The following is a 15,922-nucleotide window of genomic DNA, read 5'->3' on the forward strand; positions in this document are numbered from 1 at the left end:
CCAGGTTCTTCTCTGAAAACAGAACATTTTTAAATGATATCACCTTGCTGTGTTTAGTAACGTATTTTCTGTGAACTAAGAAAAGATGCCCTGAGTTAAGGGACATATTTTTTACACGTGCACTTTTTTTAAGGCTCATAATTACAACACACACATACAACTGATACATATACACACACAATATGATACTAAAATACCTTGAACAACAGGTTTTGATTGCAATTAATTAAACTGCCAAACATCAAAATTATGACATCTCATTTAGCTTGTAAAAACAAAATTCTAATTTTAGTCCCTAAACTTAGAAGGCATTTACTTTGAATAGGAAAATTACCACTATCTAAATAGTATCTTGAGATTATAAAAATAAAGCATTTCCAATTTATTTTGATTATTTTTTTCAGACTGCTCTTCTTCTGGATACTGTACAGGGAGTAAAATAAATAAAATGTAGGCTCTTTCTCTCATCAGTTTGCCTTCTTTGTTCCGCATCCTACCCAAGTGTCCAGAGGCCAATCTGATGTGAAAGTTCTTGGATGCCTTCCTTAATGCTCTGCAATAATACGAATAATAAACTCCTAGCACTGACCTTTCAAGTCCTTTCATGCTCTAAATTTTACATATTTCTGGGTAAAAGGAAACAAGAGAAAATATAAGGATCTAAGGGCAACGTTAGAGGAGAAGGAAGACTAAAAGAGAAATAAATAAACACAGCTGACCGGAAAACCTGTTCAAATGCTTAATCCATTATTTAAAAAGGTTACTTATCTCTTTCTCTTACTGCAATTTCCATCTACTTTAGAGGCTCCAGGAATTTGTGTGTTTGTTTTTTAAATAAGAAAATTAAATTCAAGCCATTATCAATTATTATGTCAATAGTGTACTCGGTAAGCATAAATTTTACCCAAACCTCATTTCAACTCATAGCATCAAATAAGACCCTTTATCAAAATCGTTAGAGAGCCCAAAGAGTCTAAGTCTCCAAATCCTTGAGGTGAGCAAATGAAAATTGACAAAGGAAAGAACAAAGCACTATCATGATTATAAGCCCTGGAATAATGAATGTATTGTTTTATAAAAATGAATATTTACACTTCAATTGACAGGTCTAGAGTAATTTGAGGTTAGATAACCATGTTTTATATTTATTCAGCCTTCATCAAAGAATAAAGAGCTATTTAGACAGGGCCTGTGGGTCTAGTTTGTTTTTTTTCCCTAGAAGCATCTGAACAATTTCCCATTTACTCTATCAATGACACCAGGATAATGGACTAACTATACCTGTGTCAGTCAGGGAACCATCAAGAAACGCCCACCACTTTCATATTGAACAATGAGAGATCTTACTTGAAGGACTTATATACAGGTGTGGGCAGGGTTTAGGGAAACCAAGAGGGAGGAAGGGAATGCTCAGGAATGAGCCCTAGACCTAAGAGAACTTGGGGAAGGTGTGGTCAGTGGTACCCACAGAGGGCAGCAATGCAGGGAGGGCCACCTGGAAGGAGTTCTGAACAGAGAATAAATACCCCTTCCTCACTCTCCTGTAGTCCACTGACTTCCTGCCTGAGCCTTCCACTGGCCAAATCCAGTGGGAAGCTAGAGGACAAGGAAGCCCATTAATGCAGTCCCTAGACAGCTTTCTGGGATATATGGCGGGGTGGAGAGTCAAAAAAGATATTCGGCACAATAGCCCACTAGATGTAACACCATTTGGATTTGGAACACATTTTGCTAAGCAGGGTCAGTAATCTCATAATTATTGAAAGGCCAAATGGACATTTTATATCCCACGCTGAACTCAAAATCATCTGCTCAGCATTTGTGCTTGCCTCTCCATTCTCAACCTTGGTAAATGTGACCATATCTACAATGGGAAAAGGTCATAAAAGAGATAATAAATTCACAGGTGCAGTGAAATCTCCACTGAGGGGTATCCAGCTCACACCGGGGAGGGTGAGAGAAAGCATGACAGAGGAGGTGATGTGAGTTGAAGGCAGAGGAGGAATTATTCAGGTGCAGTGGGTGGACTTGTGCAGTGGGTGCAGTTGTGGCACATTGAGGGAGCTGCACAAAGTCCTGTATAATGGACAAGGAAAGTGGGAGGCAAAGAAGAAAAATTCAGGGGGCTTAATAATGAGGGAAGATTTATCCCAAAGGGTCTTTTATTTTTTACAAAACATCAAGACACTGAGGTGTTTTCTTTGTTTTGTTTTAGGGTATCTGGGATCTGCTTCCCAGTGAGTGTTGGTTTTTTTGTTTGTTTGTTTTTAGGAGGTACTAGGGCTCAAACCCAGGACCTCCTACATGGGAGCAGGCACTCATCCACTTAAGCTACAACCACTCCCAGACACTGAGGTATTTTAGTGTTCATATTTTGTTTCCATAATATCATTCAGGGAAGAAGGATGGGGTTTAGACTGGAGACAGGGAGACCATTTAAGCAACCCTTACAAGGATCAAGGTAAGAGAAGAGGGATAAAGTAACGCAATGGCTAGTGGATGGAATGGGGAGACAGGCAGTGAGGCTTCAGAGAGCTATTAAAAGAGGGTGATTAAATGGCAAGAATTAACAGGACTTGCTAACTAATTGGATGTTGGGAGGAAGGGAAAAAATGTCTGGTTTCTGGTCTTTGAGAAGCTTTATCATATTGTGCTGCTACTACCTGTGCACCCAGATCACTTTTCAGAGCCTAGAAGATGACCAAAAGTGTTTACTACTTCAGGGTATCACATCATGAACCCTATACATGGAAATGAGTTTTCTAACATATTCACTGCAGTTTCTTCCATGAACATAAAATCTACAGCTATATATGCAAAGTATCAGATATTTTTCAAAAGTGCTTGTTTAAGCTTCTGGTATGTACATCTATAATCGGCATTATATAAACTCATTTGAAACTTATCAATCAAGTACCTACTATGTGGAATATTGTAGATATTATTTTGCAAAAGTGTTAGAGGTTGGGAGCTAAGGTGGCTCAGTGGTTGAGTGCCGGCTTTCCCACATACAAGGTCTTAGGTTCAATCCCTGGCCCTGGTACCTCAAAAAATAAAAATTAAAATAAATAAAAAACAAAAGTATTAGAGGCAAACTTTTGAAAATATCAGCTTCTGATAATGGCATGACTTTTCTTTGGTAGCTCTGGTTTGACCTACTTTGCTATAGGATAACATTATTTTAATATATTTGGCTAAGTCCCAGTTATGAAGAAATAATGCTTCTACCAGTTAAGGCTACAGAGCTATGCTGTGGGTTTTTTCTTTCTAGTTATGAATTAAAATATTTTTTTATAATGATAAATGGAGAAGAAAACTGATTACATTCATTGGCTCTGCCTTGGAACTCTATCTCCCAAGAACAGTCCTCATCTGCAGGAATGAGAGATGGACACACACTTTGATTTCTGTAACACGGCAATATTCTTAAAACCAGAAATGATGTGTGAAAGAGAATTAAAGAACCAAAAAGACTGTTCTTCCATCCACCCTGGTTAAATCTTTCCAGAAATAGAGATAAGGAATAAAATGGGAAAAGAAATCCATTCCTTTTGGAAAATGAATCTTTAACCTATGGGTTGGATTGTTTTGAAAAGGAATTAGATTCTGGGTCCACATATCATACATTCATTCAAAATAAAATGCTGGGGTCTCATCTCCTACTAAATACATTGCTATGACTTTTAAGCAGAGAGAACATTTAGCATGAAGCAACCTAGGGAAAGGATAGTCTAACTCAGCTATCAATAATTCATTTGTGAGAAATAGGAATAATGGTACGGAATGCCAGGAGACTGCTTCATTTGCAGGGAGGCATTTTCTCTTTTAAGTCTTTCTAGACTTAAAAGAGCTAATACGAAGGGATGCAATGCTGAAAGGAAGGACACGTTTTTATGATCTCCTCTAATAATGCCATTTCTTCAGCATTATTTATGTCTGACACATCACCATTTGGGATCTTGAAAGAGCGACAAGAAAGGGATTGTTACAACTTTTATATTTTGCAGGTGATTTTCTTCACCTCAAAGCTTTGGCATTAGAAAGGTAATGTAATCGTGCAAGTTTAAGAGATATGATTTGCATGAAGTTTCAGGATACATTCTCTCTTAGTACTGAAAACCCTTCAGGCAGTACTGCTTTTTACTAAATCATCTCCCATTTCAACCCCATTAGCTGGTAACCTATGCTATTTCATCCTTGTATCCCCCAAGCATTTAGCACAGAGCCATTCACAAAGTCAGGTCTCAATGAATACGTGCTGAATGAACGAACAAATGCAGTCAAGATCTGAAATAATTCTAAATATGCTCTGAAGCCGACTGGCCTTACTGCACAATGAGCAGATACCTCACCTTCCTCCTTCTGAACATGACTACAAATTCCTCATCTCCACTATCTTCCATCAATTGTGAGCCCTCATGCTCCTCCGAAGGAGATGGAAAAATGAAATTAAAGACTGAATGAGTCGTAGCTCCCAGGACCTACGAAGGCAGAAAAACCTATCTAAACCTCTACCTCTGCAAAACACACAAAGAATTCCAAGTCTTAAATTCAAAATGTTCAATGCACATGTATTTTGAGAAATAATTTTCAATGGACTACATATCAAGAGTTAGATCTATGAATAGAAAATATAATTACAATACTAACAGCTATTATTTATCAAGCACCTATTATGTAGTCAGCATTATGCTTGGAGTTTTACATATTTTATTGCCAGTCTTTACAGATAAGTATTATTATGCCCATTTTAGAGGTTAAAAAAAAAAATACCAAAGTTCAGAGGGATAAGTTCCAAAGGCCATAAAGCTAAAACTATAAAAATGATCGTTTTAGAAAGGCAGTCTATAAAAAGCCATCAAAGCCAATACTCAAAGGATTGTCCAAATAGTGAAAGACACCAGCACACGGACATTGTGTTTAGCACTGTTAGTCAAAGATCAGACAAAGCCTTGGAGAACAGTTTCCATTACCACTGATGATTTTCTATGCAAAAACTGCCAATGCAGATTCAGATATAACCCTATGGGACTCAAAGCACTGATTTTCAGTTTCTTCCTAGAGCCTCTCTTGTCCCTCATCTCTCTGCCCAAGGAGTCTCTGGGTGCTAAAATGACCTCGATTTTCTTGTTTCTCTTCTCTATACAGATGTTGATGATAAACATTTAGCTAAAGGATATAAGACAGTCAATTTTGCTCTAATGCTTATTTTGAAAACATGAAGTTCTTCCAATATGACTGATTTATTAAGGAGCATTTTGGTGAATTTTGCATTTGCTTATGCATGATTTTGTCCCGGAAACAAGGTACATGCAGGAAATAGCGCCCATCTGAAATGAGCCATGTAGGAATCCACAAAGCACACAGGTACACACCTGATGAGCACGATGGACCGCTCTCATCCACATCTGCTGTAGCAACTTTTCCATCAGATTTCAGGTAATCCCCTCCCACCCCTGCACAAGACTGCAGGATGCAGCCTTTCTGAAGGCCATCCTGGGGCTGCCTCCCTTATACTTATTTTTCCCCTCCTTCCTCTCAGCCTATTTTGTATTTTCCCTCTCTGCTTTCTCTCTTCCTTTCTCTCTTCTCTCACTCTGTTTTCCTTTTCCTCTTGCACACAGGGTGGCGGGCCCGTAAGCAGGGGTAGGTATGGTGACCATATTCTTCAGCAGCCAATGTCAGGTCTTCCTTAAGGTAAAGGACCACACTTATTTTTGTTTTTAGGCATTTCTTAACTGAAACATGTGAAACTGGTTACTGGTTTTATTTGGTCCCTATCTTTTGTGCATGTGTCACTGATAAAGTTTTTGAGTGTTGTAGCCAACTCTATTTTCCCACAAACGTAGTATTTTTTAGATTTTACAGAGTGAGATTATTTTAAGAAATGCATATGTTGCATTATAGGAGAACCAGAATGGACTGAATTTGAAATGTATCAGCTGTAACTTTCTAAGTATTGAGAGATTCAGGTTAGTTCTTTGGTGTGTTTCATGCTGTTTGTAAAAGGCTAATTATATGAGCTTACTTAGTCTAAAAGTCTAACTCTGTGAAATTCACTAATTATAAAAATTGTAAGCTAGAGAGCAACAACCAGATCTGGAAGAAAACTATCCAATTCAATTTAGGTCTCTCTCTCTCTGTTTTTAAAGTTCTGGAAAATTCTATCTACATGAATTTGTCTATTGCGTTTATCACTGAATGTGATCTGTAATATTTATTTGGCTGTTAATATTAACAAACACAGCATATTTAATACAACTATTTGTTGCAGTTTCTTTGTGGATGGTTAAAAAAAAAGTCACAGGTAGGTACAGTCACGATTTCCTAAGTAATGTGGTTTTATCTAAATTTATTGCCTTACCTAATCAAATAAGAGTAGCTGAGAAATTTTTCCCTAAAGAAACAGGCAGACTGGAAAAGACTAATAATAAATGGGCAAAAATGCTCTTTGCAACATCTTTGTTTCCAAACTAAAACATGTAAATAAAAATTCAAATGACGTATCTAAAATACAGCATTTATCCTGGAGGAACTTGGCAGTAAAAGGAAAAAAGTCAGTTAAAATGATACAGGGATTGGAAATATCTATTAATCTTTTAAAAGATCTGGTTCATTTTTACAAGAAAAACCCTTCCGGCTTCCTTTCTGAAAAAATGTTAGGCTAGTCTATGCTATCAAATGAATGTAGATTTTCATTTGCTTTCATTAAAATTACTCTACTAACTAGAAGGTATAGTTAACCAGGAAGAATTTCTGTGCCTTTTCACTGTGGGGATAAGAAAAGTAATGCAATCTGCATATGGGCAATTCTTAAAGGTATTCCTGGCTTATTAGTGGACAGGGCAAGGTGGACTTTAGCTAATCCTGCTCCATGAAGGAAATGTAATCACTAGGGAGGAGAGAAGAGGAAAACCAAAACAAGAAAGCCCCTGGCAGAGGACCTCAAATATAACAGACGGTCAATCAAATTTATTGAATTTAATGGAATTAAAAAACTCTTTTGAGGGTATTCAGTTTGGCCTCTCTTTAGCACCCCATTGCCCAAACAAATGGGTTACGGGCCAATTACCATGTGAGGGGCAACAGTCCCCAGTTCAACCTCAAGAGTTGGCAATCTTGAGTTATACCCCAGGGCTCTCTCTGGGCAGCCATTCTAACTATGTGGACCACCCCTTTTTATGAACAAGAAGCTTCAGGGAAACAGCACTTGCTCATCTTGGAGCAAATTAGGGATCATTTGTGACCACGGCTTTCTAAGAGAATATTCCCCACAGCACGCGCAGAAGGCAGAGCTCCAGAGAGGGGCCCTGCCAGCCACACACCCGCCACCCTTCACTTGGACCTTACTTGTTCTCGTTGCTTGCATCATAACGAGGCATCGGGTCCAAGTCATTCCCATTCACGTCACAACTCGCCAAAGCATCCTACAGGCCACAGAGGAGGGAGCAAGAGAAAGGAAATGGATGTTCATAATTTAGCCACTGACCTGCAGGCTCAGGTATTCTTAAACGCATTTCTGCAGTAGAGTAATTAGGTTAAGTAATATGCTCTTGGTTGGGTGGTGTTAGGCTGCCTTAGGGAGGGCCCACTTATTCAATAATAATCAGTGTTGTATTTCTCCCCTTTAAGGGGAAGAAATACTCTACCAGACCAAAGAAATACCCAGTCCATTTCTGTCATTCATGGCCTTACCTCGTATCTAGAATGGAACCCTCACCCTCTTCACAAAATGGGTATCCTTTAAGATGTCCTCAATTACCACCTTTCTGTGAAGTGTTCCTTGACTACCGAGGAGCAAAATGGTTTATTCTATGTGGACTAACTTCCTATTTCTCACTTCATTTCTTGAGAGTATAACTTTCTTAACATAATTCAAAGATTTTAGAAAACAGAAATCATTCATAAATAATTAGCAAGTCAATTACATATCAGCATTAAATACTTATTATATCAGGTATCCAGAGACTTCTATTAGACAGACAGTAACTGTCTGGTTTCAGATACTGCTATCTGCTATAAAGGAGTCTACAATTCAAACTTTTTACTAATACCCAAAAGACTGTCTGTCCTAACTAAAATAATCAACAGTTTCACTATATGTCAGTGTCTCAAAATAAGGCAAAAGTGCCTGCAAAAACCAAAGCTGGACTGTTTGCTTATAACAGTGACTACGAGGTAGTGTTGGTGGTGGAGTTTCTGCTCCTGTACCATCCGCTCTTTGTAGGTCAAAGGCATCAGATAGTTTCAAGTGTTATCTCATGCTTCTTGCACTCCAACAGCATATCTTTTACAAGAAAGGAGCAATATATAAAGCCTAATGTATCTGTTTGTTGCATTGTTCGGTAGGCCTTCCCCTTTTCTGATAATCCTAACTTGAGTTCCTTTGCTCCCAAGGAGAGGAGCCGTTCCAACCACAGTAAACACTCACATAGTTCTGCATCAAATCTGGATGGGTCCTCTCGATGCCATCGTCCAGGATGGTGACCACAATGTTCTTTCCTGTGTAGCCTCTCTTCCATGCCCCTTCAATATTCATGTCCGATTGGCAAGGATGCGTGTTGTCGCTGCAATGCTTAAGGAGGAAGAGGGAGAATTGTACATTGCAGATTACTGAATAGTGAGAGGATGGGAGAATTAACCTACCTTTTAGGAAAGTGCATGAAATTAACAGCAATTTGGTAGATTGCCTGGTGTGACTGTTAATTCTCTGTATCAAATTGGCCAAGTTATGATGTCTAGTTTTTGGTCAAATACTGGCCCAGTTTTTACTGAGGAAGTATTCCGTAGATGTAACAAGTATCGAAAATCAGTTGACCATAAGTAAAGGCGATTACCCTCCATAATGTGAGTGGGCCTCATCCAATCAATAGGAGACGTTAAAGGCAAGAACAGAGTGCAGGCTCGAAAGGTCAGAAGAATTTCTGCCTCAAGATTCCAACATCAACTCTAACCCATTTTCCAACCTACCAGCTTCCCCTAAAAAATTCAGATCCAAGACTTCAACAGCACCTTTATAGAATTCCCAGCCTGCAGCCTGATGCCCTACAGAATTTGGACTTGCTGGTCACCATAATTGTGCCAGCCAATTCCTTATAATAAATCTCTTTATGAATATGTATGAATATACATATATCCTGTTGGCTCTTTTTCTCTGGAGGACCCTGACCGAAATACCTCATGGAACAGAAACATGGATCTCCAGCATGGTAATAGAGGCTGGGAGGAAAGACAGGTGTGGAGAAGCAAGGGTAATGGAAGCCTCTTTCACCAGCTCTGAACTGTTCTGATATGAAGTCTATCTCAATAGCAGAACAAGGGATATATCATTTTATTCTTGGCATGTAGTGATGACATGGATAAACCATAAATAGGCATCATAGTATTTCATTTACAAATCCAAACCAGGCAGCTGAAGGTGTTCGATAAATTTCTTAAGCAAGTACTAGAAGCCAATCCAGCTAGGCACAGAATAACCCAGGTAGCTTTTGCACAGTGTCAATCAGAGGTAAGAAACTCATGAATGAGAGAAAATAATAGGTTCTCCAATCTTCTGTCACTAAATTAACAATGGCTGCTGTACTATAATTTGAGGGGAGTAGACAGACTCATTCAGGGCTACTTTGGGGAAAGGAATGAAGAATGGCACAAAGCACAGAAAGGTGACATACACAGGAGAACGTGCTGCAGGCTGTTAAAACACAGAAACTAAGCTCATTACATGTAATGATTTCATCTCACAATGGCCACAGCATATAAAGATTCTAACAAATGAATTAAACCAGCAGCTTTTCCTGATAGGATTTGCTAGTCCTCATCCAAACCACACAGTTGTTCCTTTCAAGCCCATCTCTTTGAAATACGCCTCTGAGTAGTGTTGTTTCCCAGAAACAGAACAAAGGAAAAGAGATGTGCAGAAAAGCAATGTCATAGCAACAGGAACCACCCCAGGTCTTTAATCGGGCACTATTCTTTTCCTGCTTTCTCACAGTTTAGCATGTTGGGGAAAGAATGCAAAGCTTTTCCTCATAATGAAGACTCTGCTGCTATTGACTCATGTAGCAAATACTTTACTGAGTTCTTACTACATGCTGGGGTATGGCAGAGGACAGGGCTGATGGGGTGCCCTGCCCTTGTGACCCCTCTGGGGGGAGATACAGAAAAATAAACAAACAAACAAACTAGACCATTCAGAGGAATGTGTTTCAAAGGAATGAGAGAGGGTGATGTGATGGTGAATGCTTTAGGTGAGATGTTCAGAAAAAGACTCCAGTCTCTGAGAAAGGGAAATATGAACTGAGATGTGACTAATGAAAAAGAACCATGCCATCCAAGAGCCTGGGACAAGCATCCTCTTAGAGAAGTCAGCAAATGCAAAGACCATGCACAGGAAGACTTAACTGTGAAGAAAGAGAGAAGGTTCATAATGCTGGAACTTAGTGAATGAGAAAGAGCACAGACGAAGGCAAATTCTTCAAGGTCAGTTCATGTAGGGTTTTGTAGGTCATGACTTGGCTTTATTCCAAGTACAACCTAAATGGAAGCTCCTGTCTTTCCAAAACCTCAAAATCAAATGCTAATTAGTTAACAGTTACCCTCAATGCTCCCAACATGAATCTGTTAATTAATTCACTCCCCAACTGAGACTGCCTTTTGTTGAATGTTCACAAATATATTGGAGTAGTTTTGGGCATTCATTTTAAGAAAGGGGTTACCCATTTTTCATCAGAGACAATACAAATTTCATTCATAGTAGAATCTTATATATTGTCATGGACATTTCCATCTTCTTCCCACCTTCCTGCCACCGGAGGCCCCATACATACACACACAGTCCCATCTACTTATCTGAGTTCAGCTCCCACACTCACCTACCTCACCAGTTTCCAGGCACAATTCAGGTCCTACCTCCTCCCCAAAAGCCTTTCCAATTCTCCACCCTACTCATCTTTTTCTCTTCCCTTAACTTGGAGGTACACACTCATATTCTATTCTACACAATCCAACCCTTTTTCATGTATATGACTGAATTGTCCACTGTTGAATCCTGTATGTTAGTTTTGTCTCTATTGAAAGCCCCTAGAAACCACGCATTAAACTAAGTGTAACCTAAGATTTCAGTAAATATTAGCTGATTATATATCAGAAATGAAGACATAGCCTCAACTTTATTTCCAAGTTCAAAATGGCCATTTTGTTGACCTTTGCAAAAATATTTAGCTAGCAAATGTTTGATTAGTTGAGATGTTAATGAAAGAAATAAGGTAGATTTCCGAAATAACTACTTTCTTCAGAAGCCTCGTTCTGGCCACAAGTGCAGGTCTCTCCTCACCAAAATATTTTAATTTAACACAAAACAACTTTGACAGGTTTCCTTTTCCTTTTTTTTTCTTCACAATTTGCTCTGACCACCTGCGGTATCAATTGTGACATGAAGTAATGTTTATGTAGCCAAGAGGTGGGCTGAAGGAAGGAAATGCACAGGAAATGGATAACCCACAAATGGGATAACCGTCCTGGAGCGGAGGATGCTGCCTGAAATTGTAATTATGAAAACTGAAGAAAACCAGCCATCTATGGAAAACATGTGTATTAAAAGTAGAGCAATTAGGTTTCTTCTGACTTTGCTTCTGTTGACTCTGGCTTTACCATTGAATATTCTTGTACCGCCTTTTCTTTTTTCCGTTTCATCCACCACCATGGTGTTGATAGGAGGTAGGTAAAGGAGAGGAAATATTCAGCTTATCCATTTTTTGGGTAATCCAATATAGCGAGTAGCCAAAGTGTCAAAGTGAAAGAAACAATATGAGTTAATCATATTCCATAAACACCTGGTATATTTTTTGCAAACGAATAATAAGGCCAGAGAAACTTTAAATTAGGACCTTAAATACTGAACATGAACCTTGGATTTTTATACATATTTTAAGTTGGTCCAGGTCTCCACACATGTTTCTAATACAATTGTTTCATATACCCAAGGTATCCAGAGAGCAAAGACTATGGGAAATACTGGTGCCAGTCAAAGCTGACCAAGTGAGGCAGGTTAGTATAGATAAAGGGAACACGCGGTTCACAGCTGAAGATCCGGCAGACAACACGGCCAACAGAAAACATGGCCGTGCGACTTCCCCCGAAAACTCCTGAGGGATCCCGCGAGACCTGGCCATAAGAATCCCGTTTGGAATGATAATCCCATATGGGGTCACGGGAAAGCCCCAGATACCCTCAAAAGGCCTCATCATTGGCCCTCTGGGAACTGACAGGGCAACTAATTAGAAGAGCAAACACCTGGGGCCCCTCCACCAACACTAAGAAGGGAGAGAAGACTTTAAAAAGGCCTGACCTGGGACCCCACATGCTTCCTACTCTGTAGCATGCCCACAGTTCATGCCTCCGACTGTGTACTTTTCTAATTTTCTTGCTTCTTAATAAACTCTTTACTGCCTTGCCTATCTTATGGTATGTCCTTCAATTCTTTTATGCAACATAAGCCAAGAACCTAGAAGCCCAGAACCCAGAGCTTTCATCTAACAGAAGGATGAGAACGAGTTAATCATTTCCTAAACTGCCTGAAAGGAATGGTCTTTAAACTGGTCCCAATTTACTTGACAGAGAACTATGCTAAAGCAGTGGGCAAAGGCAAAAGGAACACGTATTAGCCATACCTCCCTCATACGTCAACCATGTTGAGAAGATCTCTGCCAGACCTGGAACTAAAGAGCAGTGTCTGAAACTGTGTTACCACATGTGTAGTTCATAGCCTGATGTTCACAATAAGGGCTAGTCAGAAACTTCCAGCATTATTTGAATGAAAATCACAAATGTGCACATTATATGCAAGATAAATATTTATAGTAAATGTATGTACCTTCAGTCTGAATAATGTACTGTACTTCAATGATGGTCTATACAGAGATGACTAAGTATTTAGAAACAACAATGGACACACAAAACATAAAATATCGTGTAGAAACAAGGGTTGCTGCCTAGGCCTCCCCCTCTTTTATCCATAAAAACATCTATTCCTTTTAGGAATCAAATTTTAAAGACTGCTTTGTGTGCTCTAGGAACAGCCTTCTCCCTACCAGAGTTATGAGTTGTTCTCTTCTGCTTATAAAACCACTCTGGGTGTGTCCACTCCTTTTGTGTCTTCATAAACATATCGCAGTGTTTCCTCAATAAAAGAATAGTTTACATCCAAAATAAACATCTTTGCTTTGTTTTGTCCTTACCATGACTTTCTTCAGAAAACCCTCAACATCATTCTTTTCTACCTTCTCTAAGTTTGGTGTTTCCAATGAACTGTTGATATATGTATTGCCAATAGTCTTCTAATATTGAAAACATCTGTTTAGTTCATTATTATTGATACGATGTACCATAAGACTGCATCTCTGACTATACAATGTCCATGAGAAAGTAGAATTAAAAACACAAAAATCTCACAAACATGAATAGTCAACTTAGCGAAGTGTGAAATTCTTTATAAACTCTAGAGTTCAGGAGTTGTAAGAAATTGAAAAAAATAGATCTGATGCTCCCTTAAGTGGAAATGCACCTACCATCCACTAGGTTCTTACCATGGCCAGGTATTGTATTAACCATGTTACATGGATTAGTTCCATCTAAGACTCAGAAATACCATCTGAGGGAGGTACTTTTATCATCTGCTTTTAACAAATACAGAAAATAACACTTCATCTGCCTAGATAACCTGCCAGAGTTCAAATAGCTAGTCAATAGTGGAATGAGGATTTAAACCCAAGCAGTCTGACATCACAGCACAGGGTTATGGAAACTCTTCTTTTAAAAGTTAAAACAAAAAGTGCTGAGGGCAGGGGAAAACACATATAAAGCCAGATAAGTAGTAGATAAGGAGTGGATACTGGAGATAGAAGGTAGCACCAGTAAAGATTCAAGTAACAGAAATCAAACGGCCTTTAGTACATTAAGTGATAAAGTGGAATGTAGTTGGATAAGACCTGGTTTTGCCTTACTTCATTAATTTCAACACATTTCTTAGAAAAGCACCAAGTTTCTACTTGAATACTTCTAATGACAGGAAGTTTACTTCTTTATGAAGGAGCTAATGGTGTGCTAATAAATCTGGTCTTAAAAAAAGAAAAAAGAAAACCTTTATTTGTAGCATCTGCCAGTTTCCATGGTGCAAATACTCATGGTCAGTTTTAAACAGCCAATGGCGGCCTGGAAAATTCCTGAATGTGTAAGAGTCAGCTCCCAAGAGCTGTAGGAAGGCACTGAAAAGCCTATTCTATTGTTAGTCCTGCTGCATTTCTGATGAAGTCAACCTTTCCAGTGGATCTTAAAAGCTGTTTCCCAGTACTTGGTAAGTACTAGAAAGTACCTGAGCTCAGTTCTTCCCTTTGCAATTTTAGACAAAAATTTTATACTCCCTTTCATTTATTTGGAGAAAACCCTCAGGTCTTCTTTAGCCCTTCATTCTCCAGGCTATTGAAAAAAAAACTGGACTTTGGGCTTCTGTAAGGAAAGTCATATGCTGATGGGTTTCTTTAGGAAGTATAAAGTAGAAATTCTGTGCTTCTAAAGCTGAAGATACCTTTACAGAATTGAAAATCTAAATTAAGTTGGGTAAATTCTAAGATATTGACTATTATACTTATGGCCAGTTTGATGGACTTCAACTCCATTTTTTTTTGGTCACAAAAAAATAAAAGGCCCTGGCCAAAATAGATTCATTGTCCAATTATTCAGAGAATGATTACTGAATTTGTGAATTATCCAGAAATCCCAAGGAATTCCAATATGTTTCAAAAACACCAAAGTCAGCATAGCAGCTAAGGTCACTAGCCAGGGGAATCAGGTATAGGGGAGTTTGAATTCCACCTCTGCTACTTCTCAGCTGTATGACTTTGTTGAGTTACCTAACTTCTTAAAACCTCATCTGGAGCTTGAAGAGAAGGCTGCGCTAAAGGTTAAAGATGATAAAGAATGTAACACATGACTGCTGCTATTATGGTCATGTTGGTGCTGATGATAGAACTTTTTTTTCTTTAAGATTTATTTTTCTATTTATTTCTCTCCCCTTCCTGCCTTCCTGACTCCCCCCCCCCCCCCACCTTTTGTCTGCTCTCTGTGTCCATTCGCTGTATGTTCTTCTGTGACTGCTTCTATCCTTGTCAGTGGCACCGGGAATCTGTGTTTCTTTTTGTTGCGTCATCTTGTTGTGTCAGCTCTCCGTGTGTGTGGCGCCATCTTGGGCAGGCTGCACTTTCGCGCTGGGTAGCTCTCCTTACGGGGTGCACTCCCTGCGCATGGGGCTCCCCTACGCAGGGAACACCCCTGTGTGGCACGGCACTCCTTGCATGCATCAGCACTGTGCATGGGCCAGCTCCACCCAGGTCAAGGAGGCCCTGGGTTTGAACTGGGGACCTCCCATGTGGTAGGCGATGCCCTTTCCATTGGGCCAAGTCCGCTTCCCTATGACAGAACACTGACTGGAGGCATCAGTGTACCGAACAGTTTAGGGAAGAAGACTTGGTTTTCAAAAAACGAGAGATGAAGAAGATAATGAGATGATGGTTTTGTTCATTGTCCAGAGGAAACCTGAGAGGGAAATTCGTTTTTAAGAATACCCTTTTGTGTTTGGGGCTGTGCGCTGGGCTCTGGGCTGGAGACTGGGGCAAGGGACAGAGGAGGAGTCACCCGGGTCCAGTCAGATTCGTACATTGGTCAAATGTTTTGGTCTTCCATGAATCATCTTTACTCCAGAAGCTTATACCAGCATATGAACTCTCCTAAAACTGTGGTTCACATAAACAATAATATAGCTTTGACAGAGGATCATTTCTTAGTTATAAAATTTTAAGGTTGTCCCACATGATACTAAGGGAAGATCAGAAAAGAATGGATGGGAAGCAGATGTGGCTCAAGCAATTGG

General features: G+C 39.3%; 1 protein-coding gene across 6 annotated transcripts in view; it reads right to left on the reverse strand.

Annotated features, from left to right (window-relative positions):
* The window catches only part of PCSK5 (proprotein convertase subtilisin/kexin type 5), a 434,041-nt gene that overhangs the window by 296,653 nt on the left and 121,466 nt on the right, over positions 1-15,922 (reverse strand). For all 6 annotated transcript variants that reach the window (XM_058301654.2, XM_071216671.1, XM_058301655.2 and 3 more), the window contains exons 4-5: positions 8,432-8,575; positions 7,351-7,427 (exon numbers count right to left, since the gene is read on the reverse strand). In XM_058301654.2, coding sequence (XP_058157637.1) covers positions 7,351-7,427; positions 8,432-8,575 — 221 coding nt within the window. The remainder of the gene's footprint in view (positions 1-7,350; positions 7,428-8,431; positions 8,576-15,922) is intronic.

The sequence above is a fragment of the Dasypus novemcinctus genome, chromosome 8, assembly GCF_030445035.2.
Source record: "Dasypus novemcinctus isolate mDasNov1 chromosome 8, mDasNov1.1.hap2, whole genome shotgun sequence".
Classification (NCBI taxonomy): domain Eukaryota; kingdom Metazoa; phylum Chordata; class Mammalia; order Cingulata; family Dasypodidae; genus Dasypus; species Dasypus novemcinctus.